Source organism: Barbatula barbatula, assembly GCF_947034865.1.
Source record: "Barbatula barbatula genome assembly, chromosome: 5".
NCBI classification, from domain to species: Eukaryota; Metazoa; Chordata; class Actinopteri; order Cypriniformes; family Nemacheilidae; genus Barbatula; species Barbatula barbatula.
Window position 1 is genome coordinate 9,271,011 of NC_136769.1, and position 12,333 is coordinate 9,283,343.

The 12,333-nt window shown below is 37.3% G+C and overlaps 3 protein-coding genes across 7 annotated transcripts; 1 reads left to right on the plus strand and 2 right to left on the minus strand.

Annotated features, from left to right (window-relative positions):
- Positions 1 to 108: 108 nt before the first annotated feature.
- On the minus strand, positions 109 to 3,186 carry nfatc2ip (nuclear factor of activated T cells 2 interacting protein). 2 transcript variants are annotated; one of them, XM_079457140.1, is made up of 9 exons: positions 3,094 to 3,186; positions 2,520 to 2,633; positions 2,377 to 2,431; positions 2,081 to 2,192; positions 1,671 to 1,754; positions 1,203 to 1,452; positions 922 to 1,066; positions 696 to 805; positions 109 to 596 (listed from the first exon to the last, which is right to left on the minus strand). In XM_079457140.1, exons 1-9 carry the CDS (start codon positions 3,130 to 3,132, stop codon positions 435 to 437), a joined length of 1,071 nt encoding a protein of 356 aa, XP_079313266.1. In that variant the 5' UTR covers positions 3,133 to 3,186; the 3' UTR covers positions 109 to 434. The 2 variants fall into 2 exon arrangements, with proteins under 2 accessions (XP_079313266.1, XP_079313267.1); XM_079457141.1 differs by having other exon boundaries at positions 3,007 to 3,097.
- Positions 3,187 to 3,371: 185 nt separating this feature from the next.
- On the minus strand, positions 3,372 to 7,327 carry sgf29 (SAGA complex associated factor 29). Of its 4 annotated transcripts, none has more exons than XM_079457201.1 (10): positions 7,123 to 7,324; positions 6,789 to 6,868; positions 6,619 to 6,694; positions 6,383 to 6,455; positions 6,060 to 6,124; positions 5,862 to 5,991; positions 5,632 to 5,778; positions 5,454 to 5,489; positions 5,184 to 5,346; positions 3,372 to 3,819 (listed from the first exon to the last, which is right to left on the minus strand). In XM_079457201.1, the coding sequence occupies exons 2-10, from the start codon at positions 6,861 to 6,863 to the stop codon at positions 3,703 to 3,705; spliced, it is 882 nt and encodes a 293-aa protein (XP_079313327.1). In that variant the 5' UTR covers positions 6,864 to 6,868; positions 7,123 to 7,324; the 3' UTR covers positions 3,372 to 3,702. The 4 variants fall into 4 exon arrangements, with proteins under 4 accessions (XP_079313327.1, XP_079313328.1, XP_079313329.1 ...); XM_079457202.1 differs by having other exon boundaries at positions 3,377 to 3,819; positions 7,061 to 7,327; XM_079457203.1 differs by having other exon boundaries at positions 3,405 to 3,819; positions 7,205 to 7,324.
- A 2,776-nt stretch (positions 7,328 to 10,103) lies between these two features.
- nupr1b (nuclear protein 1b) lies at positions 10,104 to 10,964 on the plus strand. Its single transcript, XM_079457185.1, has 3 exons — positions 10,104 to 10,340; positions 10,459 to 10,596; positions 10,665 to 10,964. The coding sequence occupies exons 1-2, from the start codon at positions 10,241 to 10,243 to the stop codon at positions 10,590 to 10,592; spliced, it is 234 nt and encodes a 77-aa protein (XP_079313311.1). The 5' UTR covers positions 10,104 to 10,240; the 3' UTR covers positions 10,593 to 10,596; positions 10,665 to 10,964.
- The last annotated feature ends 1,369 nt before the right edge of the window (positions 10,965 to 12,333 follow it).

The window sequence follows — 12,333 nt, forward strand, 5'->3', positions numbered from 1 at the left end:
TGATTAATAGTTTGAGCTGATCAATAGCTGAGATAACATCAGTTCACATGAATGAAGACTAACACCTGGGATTTAAATCCACATTTAGAACATAGACAGTAAATGAAGTGCCATAATAAAAAACGAAATTTATTAGATTTCTTTCCGTCATGTCAATACTTTATATCAACAATAAGGTACATTCCGAAAATTCTTAAATAAATATGGCTTGTGTAAACAATGTTAAAATGCCTTGAATTTAATTTTCACAAAAGTACGTCAAATTGATATAATGTATATGAAACCTAAATAGTATTTCTGTGGTATGTTTTTAAGCATGGGCGATAAGATTGTCTGACCTCCAAAAACCAAAGAAACAATTTATTTAGACATTTACAAATATTACAATACATACAGAACATGGTGTCGAGAAGTACACCAAACAACACTGACAGTTAAGCCCAAACTTCAATGACATCACCATCCTCCATGTCCAGCTCAGCTGGAGTCTGATTATGTGTGACCCTTGACCCATCAAAGAGGAATTTAACCTTCCGCCTAGCAATGGCAGCCAGACCAGAGAGATACTGAGACAGGATGGATCCTAGAGGAGCAGTCTTCGATAAAAATGACAGTAAGTAAGTTTCATAGAAATCTCTTACACAAAAACAGGACCGACATGCACTCTAGATTCTAGAGTGACATACAGTACATACCTTTTTCAATGAATACTCCTGTGCAGATCCTCTCTCTTTGCCTTGAAGTCGTACGGTAATGACATCACATTCTTTTCTCTCTTCTTGTTTATTCTCTGTTACTACACAGTCTGGAAAAGGCAGCAAAGATAAATGGTAAACACAAAATGTCTATGAAGAATAGAAGCAATGACATGAATGGACTTGGACAGCTCAAAACCCTCAATCAGAAGAGATTTTCTATTACCTATGATGTCAGCTATGCCAAGTCCCAGCTCACTGACTGAGGAGTGAACCGGAAGATCAACATCTTTCCTTAATAACAAAATTTGGCTGGGCAGAACATTAAGTTTAATGGACAGCTGTTCCACAGCTTTACTCAAAGGAGCTGTCTGCAATTGAAAATCACATAAATGTAAGAACACTCATCTGTCAGGAAGCTCGAATAAATTTCTATCTATAGTCTAAGTGAAGGTTTCAAAAGCTACAAATAATCCAGAAAAACAGACACATGCTAATTCCACTTACAGAAAGTATTGGGATTTTGTGCAATTCTGTTCGGCAACGAAATTTTAGTGAAATTTCTCGTGCCACGTCTCTTTCCTCAGTACGCGGGGGGCCTCTTTTTCGTTTAGTGTCAGAAATGATGATGATCTCATCATCTTCATCATAGTCGTTTACTGGAGAAGGGGAGTTTCTATGTTCAACAACAGGTTCTTGATACCCAGGTGAAAGACACACAAGAGAGCCAATAGCATCCAATTTCCTGTTGATTTCTCTAGGACAGCACAGAAGACAAAATGTCAAACCCTTGTTTGTTCATTTTATTACTTCTTTCTTCTTATATTGAAAATGTCTTATGCTCCATGAAAGAAAATATTATAATTTGGCCTGAAAGCATTTCAATACAACAGTACAATGAGAAAAGTAACGCTAAAAATGACATCAGATGATGTCACAGAAAGAACATTACTTATGATGAGTGATGACACTCACTTGATTTTTCGGTTTGCTTGTGTGCTCTGTTTAACTGGTGGACTGCATGGTGGAGGGGGTGGTGAGGGGGAGCGAAGAATTTCCCTGAAGATGAGGAAGTTAAGATACTGCTTAAAATATAATATAACAAAAATGGTATCATACAATCAATTCTTTTGACAGCCTGTTATAAGACACATTTTGATTAGAGAACTAAGTAGGTTTATAAAGCATAAAACCGATAAAACAGTAGAATTTAGTTACAGCAAAAGGGACACAATTTAAAAAATTTAATAGAAAATGTATATTTAATAAAAAATTACTGCTAATGAAAATCGGTATGTATAATTGCGGAAATCTATCAAGTAAGGTTATTAACCAGTAAGACTTTTTATATTCTGTGGTTAGCCAAAATCAGTTCAGTTCCTTACTGAGCTTTAGTCTGTTGTGGCTCCTCCTCCGAGTCACTCAGATGAATGCTGGTTGACTGTTTCTCTGTTTGGGATGGGGAAGGAGACCAAAGAGTACCACCTTTTCCTTCCTCTAGCATTTTAAAAGAAGAAAGTAAATGTGACATTAGATTGAACCTACAGATGTGTTGAAACAATCAACAAATATATATAAAAAGGGTCTATTTGAAAAAAAGAACCCACACGGACGAGAAGCAGTGCTACATGAATGTCAGATTATAAATCAGCTACTTGCATTACTAGCACAATTGCATTACCTGTGAGACTGGTTTGTTGGAAGGTTACGGACTTCAGATTTAAGGAACTGTTTACCTAAAGCATAATAAACATAAAATTTACCAGAAGTCAATTTGTGGCCATTAAGGACTTGAAGGGGATACGGTGGTGGTATTTAACCCACCTTGTTGGAGTAAACAGGTACTGATGTGATAGATGAGGGGTCGATCATACGTCTGCGTTTGGGACGTAGTTTCGGAGGATCCGATACAGGAGCATCCTCATCACTGTCTGATATCTGGAATAGGAGTGTCACAGAATACCGGCATTGATTGGAAAAATCCGTGATATTAAAATATTTCCATTTATCCCGTTTTCAGTCTGTGGATGCCCCAGTGTAACTGTTACATACGTTACGTATAGCTGCACGCGCTCGCAAACATAAACTGGATAATGAAGAGGACAAATGAGTTCAAGTTTTACTACGCATTTAAATCTCTCAAACATGTTTTCAAAATGATAAAAAAAAGATGGGAGGGTAACGTTAAATGCGAAACAAGCGGTAAAATAGGTAATGCTAATAACGAGAATAATCACCAACTGATTAACACGTTGCTATTTGTTACCGCGTGACGACATGAAAATGTTTTGTGGTGTTTTCTGACGATCACCATTGCAAAGTGTAGCGAAGTTAACAACGACCGCGGACCCGAAGAGCGTTTTAAACTTGTACTAAAGAATAGGTAGAGACATCTTACCCGTTCAGCCATGATCCGCTTCCGCGCGGTCATTATCATGCGCGCGCGCACGGTGTGACGTCAATACGAAGGTTGCCTTCAACCTGTGGAGATTTGTTTTAAAACCATGTCAACCGCTTTTAAACAAAAATGCTATGAAACAATGCGTGATATAAACTGAACACCAAATATGTAAACGAAATTATTATTTAGAACCAAATTACCACGTATTGAACATATCCCAAATAACTACCGTTTCAAATGAAGGTATATTGCTTAACCACTCTTGTAGATATTATCGGTGCTCAGGAAAAAACACACATAATCCGTGTAACTTTCATTCATATATGAAGGTTTTATTCGAGCACATTTCACCTGAAGTGAGGTTCCTTGCTACACGTGAACATCATACAAAACAATGCAGTATAAAACATACCAACACTATGTACATGGTAACAGGGAAAAATACACAAAAAGTACAACAAACCAAAGACTGGATGCTCAAAGTTCACATTTGACCCCACAATCACAATGCCCATGCAGTTTACATTACCAATTATTTCTTTGCAATACCATGTTGTATTCTTTTTATTGTATTTAGGTCTTTATTGTTTCTATTTTGTGTCTCTGTCACTTCTTTTTGTTTTCTTTGCAGGCCACTACATATCGCTGGGCAACGTTGAGAGGTGGAGAATAGCCATCGGCATAAGATGTATCTTCAAACAGCACAGAGTAGTCATCCTGGGGCTGGAAAGAAAGGGAGCTTTGAATAACAATGGGGGAAATACCTACATACTTATATAAACAGCCTAGCTTATAATTTCTTGCATCCCTATGTACTAATAACAAATATTAATTCAATCACCACTTTCTAGGGGTTCAGAAATGCGACTTTACAAACTGTTTAACAAGCACATACAGGAGTTATGTTTGGTGTAGTCCTAACAAAAAAGGGATACTATTCAACATTAGCCACGACACTAAATCGCCAAAAAGGATAGAACTCAGTGGCTGCGTCCGATGAATACATTCCGGAAATACTGTGTCCGCCATGTTTTATGGTCAGGTGACCCGTATGCTATTTGACCTATGATGTATTAACAACAACCTACACGTGAGTGTGGATAGAAAACATAATTTAGACGAGAAATTCATTTATTGGCACTTACATTAAAAATGGACGTCCGCCTCAAAGTTCTCTGCTATATTTATTTGATTTACTTTTGAAATTTGACCATTGCTCAGCTCCCTTGGAATCATGGTACTGATAACTGTCCATCCAATTCACGTAGTATACACCAAGTAGTAGATACCACATACCGGTAATTCTCGCCTACTGTTTTTTGCATAATAAAGTTTCGGACATATTGTTCATGACTCATACTCATTTTCGCCTACTATACAGTATGGAAGTAGGCAATTTCGGTCAGGGACAGTTTTTTTTCCTAGTAACATGACATTTATTACAGTTAAATATGCCATTTATGAATATATATATATATATATATATATATATATATATATATATATATATACACTCACACACACATATACGTTTTAAATAACTGCAAAGGGATTTAAAGCTATGGAAAAGCTATGGAAAAGCTATGGAAAAAGTAAGCAAAGGGCGTATACGTGCGTATAGCCCTGACTACACCACTGGTTTGCAGATTCGTTTTAGGCATACTATTGATCATATAGAAGTATATATAACGCCTATAAAAGAGGGTATGCACGTGACGTCACTTTCCCACCTGAACACTCCAAAACACGCTCCCTTGAGTGGCAAAACACTCAAAATGGCTCCTTACAATATCAGGAAACACAATTCCGCGCAACAGTGTCCGAGGAAACCTGGTTCCTATGTAAGTCACAAGGATCACCGTTGAGTCTAACAGCTTTTAATTTCAGCAAATATTTGCATGTTTTAATCCCGGTTTCTTTGGTTCTCCTATTGAAAGCAGCCATTTTGCTGCATGTTTTACCACTCAAGGGAATGTGTCCTGGCACTCAAGGGGGCGTGTCCTGACGTGTTCACATGGGAAAGGCACGTCAATGCATACCCTCTGTAGAACACTTCAATCCTTGCTTTTCAGCCTTGTGTCTCTCACCCGGTGTGGTGGTGTGTGGATCAAGGCTCTGTAAAAGCATGTGGTTTGTGGATAGAGGGCCAGCACCAGCTGATCTTTACTGAACAGGGCCTCTGGGTCAGTCTCTGGGTTTGCTTTCCACTGTGGAAGAGGTATAATTCTCCTCCGACTCAGTGTGTGCCTCCTGGATACAAGTACAATAATCATATTTTTGTCATAACTTATATACATAATACTAATGTTATGGATTTATCTATCAGTATTACTTTTAGAAGAAGAAACTATACTTACTCTTTACCCTCTTCATCAATGTCATCCACCTCATATCTGATAAAAAAATAATGACATCATCAATTATTTATTTATTACCATGCAATTTGACAGAAGATTTCATGCAACCATGCAATATGATAGCCTAAAATTAAAAGTGAGCCAGTGGCCTCTTGTCTGAAATCAACTGATAGATTACTTGTTGGTGGAGTGGTTGTAGCTGACCACTTCCGCCAAAATCCACTGCTCATCACCGTCCACAGCCTTCACACGTGCCGCCACCTTGTCCCCCTGCTTGGCCACATAGTCACTGTTTGCTGGTATAGCACCACATAGTGGTGGAGGACTGAAATACCAAGGAATGCATGAATTGTGAAATATGAATTTGAGATGTTTAATAGAGTGTAACAGAAAATCAAGAAAAAGCACCTCTCTCCAGGTTTGCCAATCCAGAGAGGCAGGGTCATAGCTGACTGCTGCAACAGTGTCATGAGGACGCCTCTGCGCATGGTCTTTCTTGGGGGGTCGGTATCACTGTACACTCCCGCCATCCTGGCAGCTGCAGAAAGGGTATTTAGTTGGCTTCTAAAATCCCCCACATCCTCATTTATGGCACCCAAGACTTACCAATTCGCCTTTCTTCCAAAAGGGATTTGATTTCTGCAATCTTGTCAAGCGCCCGTCGAAGTATGCTGAGTGAGAGATGCAGATAATTTCTATTAGTCAATATTTTCAACAAGAAACCACACCTGTCAGTCCGTTAGTTCTTTGGAATTTGATGCATCTGAGCCTGAGGCAAAACTACCACAAGATGGGGCTATTTAACTGCAGTTTAACTGTTCCTTATGGTAAACGCCTGAAATGAAAACATCAACAAAGATCTTGGGTATAAGAAAACGCACCTTTGCAGTTATACATCAATATATGCTACAACATTCACATAAACATACCTGCATTCAGCCTCAGCATCTGCTTTAGCAGTAGTGTAAAGACCCCTTAGTTTTGTCCGATAGTATGGAGATGCTGTGGAGGTAGATACAAGTAAACTTGAAATAGAACAAAAACATAAGAGATAAAAAGCTCACATTTTAGAGACATAATGTATTACAAGAATATAAAACAATAGCATGCTTTATAAAATGTAGAATGCTCATTGAGGAGCACATAACATGGAACCATGACTTACTCTTATTTTCTGTCTGCATCCTTTCATGTGTCTTCTGGATGTTGAGAAGATTGTGTTCACTCCTTGACCGCTCCTCCTGTTTTTGATAGATGAGGGTATAAACAGATATGCATCACAAATGTATAAAAAGTGCATGTTTCCATTTCACATAACCCAAAGAGAGTGGTCACCTGAGTTTGCTTTATGAGTTGATGTAGCTCATTAAGTAACTCTGCGATTTTTGTGTCTGCTGACACTAAAGCCATTGCGCCTGTGACGACAACAAACAATTATACACCGAAAAAATATGGAATTCCAATTATTTGTGTTTGTGGTTTATGCCTGGGACTTCAACAAAAAACGTATAATACATTAACAATATAAATTACAATGAATAATGTAACAATTCTAATAATGCATCTAAAATTCAAATAAGGTACATTATTATTAAAGTGACATTGACCAGAAGCCACTCATTGAACAGCCTGCACGCGCGCATTAAACCACGAGAAATGTGAATCTCACATTTAACCACACAGTTCGTCGATAACCTTCAAATACGCCTCCTGTTTTATTACACTGATTACAACAAAATAATTGTATGTACTATTTTTGCCGTCGTTACAAAAGTCTAGGGATTGTTTTCGTTTTGCGGTGTTTTGTTAGCCTATCTGCTAGCCCTCGTACGGAGACGTTGAAGGGTCAAACTACATGCACGCGTTTTTGAAATGAGCAACGCAGATATACGCCAATAAATACAAGTGATGCAAATGTGATTCGATGCCAAAATGTATGAGTTAGTTTAATTTATTGTCAATTATGACATTGAGGGTGTATTTAACAACAAAATATAGGATCATGTGGTCATGATCATCACAACAGTACATATGTATTTTGATAGTTGTATGAAAATTAACCATAGTTTTATTTGACTGAATAATAGAAAAGTACCTATGATCCATGTTTTATCATATATTGATTACCATTTGTATTAGCAAAATTTTAAATACCATGGTTGAACTATGGTTACTGAATGGTTAATTTGTAATTACCATGGTTTAACTATAGTAACCATTGCATTTTTTAGTTGTAGTTAAACCATTATGTATTCTCATAAGGGTGGTGCTAAATTATCTTGCTGGTGTGGGGGAATTAGTACCTATTAAAGATATATTAACCTGACAAAAATTAGTAGGTCATTCAGACAGAAATAACAAATCTATCTGACCTGAACTTTAATATGTCCAAAGAACATGAATGATGAGATAATGTGAAGTTAATTTTCAATAGAGAAGCTTTGAGAACATTGTGATAAACAAAACAGAAAGACTGAAAGAAAAAGAAAGACTGTTGTCATAGCTGAAAGCACATATTTGGCCCACTTAAGACCTTTGTCAATATTTGCACTACAGAACCCTTCAATCTCACATAATATGACTTTGAGAGTGCAAGGTAAAACAGTGTGAGAAAACCCTAAAAGGAAAATATGAAAGAGATTAAAAAAGAAAATTAGTTTCATGAATGAAAAGTTAATCACAATGAGAGCGCTCCATTATGTCCTCAAACAGAAAAACACTTCTGTTTGTATTGACACACTGACTGTACAGAATGTACTTCTTCAGTATTGTTTATGTCTTTGGAGATGGAAGAGCTGTGTAATCTCTTTCATATCTTGCCAAGGACTAGCTTAGCAAACTCATTTCTCACGTACTTCATGCACACTCATCACAGACCACGCCATGGAATGTTTGAGCACAGGAGAAAAACTGAGTCGGCTGCGCTCTTACACTGCAATTACAACAGCTGGTGTTTAACACAAAACCACAGGAATCTTACTGTAACTACAATAACTAAAAATATTCCCAGAAGTCAGACACCATACAATATATGCACATGTACAATACTATTAATAACTAAGAGCAGCAGATACAAGATCACTTTGACCTACTTTATTTTTCTTACTATATTCTGTTTTTATTTGCTCATTTCAGAAACCCATATATTATATAGATTCATTACACAGAGAGTGAAATATTTCAAGCCTTTATTTCTTGTAAATGAATCCCCAAAATTCAGTGTCTCAGAAAATTAGAATATTACATAAGAGCAATAAAAAATATATTTTAAACAGAAATGTCAGGCTTCTGAAAAGTATGTTCATTTCTATGCACTCAATATTTGGTTGGGCCTCCTTTTGCATCTGCATTGTTGGCTCTGGTGTCTCTCATCTTTCTCTTGACAATACCCAATAGATTCTCTATGGGGTTCAGGTCAGGTAAGTTTGATGGTCAATCAAGCACAGTAACACCATTGTCATTGAACCAGCTTTTGGTACCTTTGGCAGTGTTGGCAGGTGCCAAGTCCTGCTTAAAAATGAAATCAGCATCTCCCATAAAGCTTGTCAGCAGGAAGTGCTCTCAATTTCCTGGTTTATGGCTGCGTTGACTGTGGACTTCAGAAAACACTGTTTTCCTGTATGTACCTGTATACAATACAAATATTAGAGTTTGCTCGGCATATTGCAAATTCTATTAAGAACACATCTTTAAGTCTGGTAGGCTTTGCATTTATAAAAACTAAGTAATGTTTGCTAGAAGATTATGTACAACAAATTGGACTTTGCAGCAGATGATGTGCAATCCATCAATGGATGACAGATTGTATTCTGTTTGCTTTACAGAATGTTTTTTTTTACTTGGTTGCATCACACAAGCATGTTATGTGTCAGTAAGTTTTATTACAAATGTGCATTGTAAAATATGTGAATTTACACCGGAAAACACCAGAGAATACAGTCAATGTCATTACGTTACAAACAAAAGACACATTTATTTAGCTGGTTTGCTACCAGGAATTCAATGGCAATACTGTTAGATCTCATTAAAACACCCTCAGTCAAAATCACAATACACTTATCAGATTTGGACAGGCGTAATGGTTTGGCACCAATGAATCACAATAACAGAAAATAAAGAAAACAGACAACCGCACAAAAGGCTTGTTTATGTGAACAAATGTGTAGAAGACAAATGTGTAAAATATGTCATTAAGAATAGAGGAGCAGGTTAGTTTTGGTAGTCCACAAAGGGGCGTGAGAACTCTGAGCACCAAGGCAGGTGTAAGCATTTAAGAAACATGTTAACTGTTTTAAACTAATCTTTAGATGATATAGTAACACACACACACACATCATTTTTTAGAAATAAAATATTTTATACAAATGCGCTAATGACAACACATGCTAGTATTGACATTCTTATAACATAAATCGTTTTTTATACTAGCCTTTTTAATTGACATTTTTATCTAGTGAATGTAAAAGTGTAAGTCATAACAAAAACAAGGCCACCTGATATGAATGACATTCTGTCTGGCAAAAGTCGAGGCGATCAAACATTAACTTTTCTGACGCAACCTTTCCATGTGGTCATGTTGACCCATCCACAAGTGGGGCGGTGACGAAAACGAGGGCGGAGCGACTTCTTTAAAAAGAGACGAGCGCAAGACATAAACAACGCTGAGCTGGGAATAACAGAGGTCTACAACTGAACATCGCCTACTATTCTACAAGCTTTTCAGTAAAGCTGCTTTTATATTTGTAAGGAGTTTGTCCTCGTTTGCTATTTGACTTCAAGTGTGAAAAATGAGTAACCACGTTGACGTGAAAAACATTGAACCTACCAGCTTTGAGGATCAATACTACGATGAATATGAATATTACAACCTAACAGACCGATATACCGGTAAGTCGTTGATAAACTTTATAAAGTTGATCTTTCTACAAAGTTGTGCCTTATCTGGTACGGACGGTGTGGTTTGCTGTAAACAATGTCTGGCGTGTTTTCGTTGTGTGAACTGTAGAGGGCGCCAGTCGCAAAGGCAGAACGAAGAAGGAGGCGAGCTGCAACACGAACAAACACATCCCAGCGGGACACGAGAGAAAAATTGTGGAAAAACTCCAGAACGCTGAAAAGAAAAACAAGGCGTCACACTGAAAAGGTTCGTCACGATAACAATATACGCTTTAACTATCTGAGACCGAAATATTAAATGTTCGCGTCTTACAGATTCAATCGGACGGCTATAACTGGCAACCGACCACGGATGTCCCTGCGAGACATTGGCAGTGAGTGACTGGTTTATGAACCCCAGCCTCAGGGTTCGGATGAGATGAGTGGGTTGAGGTTGAGTAAAGCAGCTTTGGGTCACGGGTATCGCTTTTGTGAGTGTGCTGGGACGTGCAGGGCTCGCACCTGTTTAGAAGAACTGATGTACTTATAAGTAATGGTTAATACGTTTTAATGTGTACTCCATGGCAGAAGGGAACATTTTAAAAGTTATTTTAATAAAGACTTTATCAAATCATTGACCCGATGTTTCTTTTATATTTTCCATACACATGCACCTGAAGCACAGCTGAAAATCTAATATTTGCACAGACACGCCTCACTAAAACACGTAGGCTAAGCAACCAGATATCTCGCTCTTGCCAAATGCGTAATAATTTATATTTACACTGAAAGCATTCAATTAAAAAGTGTAAATTTGTAACATTTTAGAATAAAATAATGTAGGTCTGCGTACCAAAGTATAGCTCATGTAATGTAGACTACTTCTAGAATTGGACAGTCTGCTAGACTGTCACATATCCAACACTTAACATACAACCTGGGAAACAATCGGTCACGACGCAAAGCCTTATGAAACTATATCGAATATGAGAAAGTGAGAGCAATAGCAAGAAACGGCAAGAGATGTGAAGCTGAATATATGATGTGGAACTGCAAGATTATCCAGAAGGAAATGTGTATAATTTAATAGCACTCTCAAGAGCATATACAGTCTAGAGAGCTAGTTCAAAGCACATTTTTTTTATTTGCTCTTTGTCAAGTGGATTGTGGAGTGGAACAAAATAAACTACTTTATAGGTCATTGTGTAATAACAGAACGCATATGACTATATATCATATGCCATAAATCGTATTCACATGAATGAATAAGGTGAAAAACGATTTAACTCCTGTAGAGTAACATTATGGCCCGGTTTCACAGACACGGCTAATCTTAAACCAGGATTATGGCTTTGTTGAATTACATGTTTTATAAGAATACAATACTGGTGTGCATCTCAAGATGAAACTTAACCTGTGAAACTTAACTCCCGGTACACCTCCACAAAGAATAACTGTTGAGTACACAGTTGAATATACAATGAATATACAATAAAATAAGAATGCATATTAATGTTAATTAGATAAAATATGCCAAAATATATAATATATAATATATTACTTGCCAAACACAAACCGTCTATACATGGGATGCATAACTATGCCCACATAACGTAACATTAAAGCTGCAGGAACTGTCTGTAACATATCCAGTTAATGTAATCCGAATATGGATTGACCACCAAAGCATTTTGAAATAGTTTTTGACCATGATAAGCAATGTGGGCACTTTGAAATCTATAAATGTTTTATGAATCCTATTAGGCTTCTTCAGCACGTAGAGATATGCACACAGAACCAAGCCATTAGATTAAAACTTAATCAGTTAGTGGGCCAGGGGAATCATTCAAGGTTTACAAGTGTTTAACGCTCTGCCGTTTTCTCTTTCCAAACGTGCAATGAATGTTGTCAACGTGTGAAGGTTAGGCATGTGTGGTGTACAGTCAGCTGAAGGATAACAGCTTAACAGAACCGCTTGGTTTACAGAATACTCTTCAATGAAACC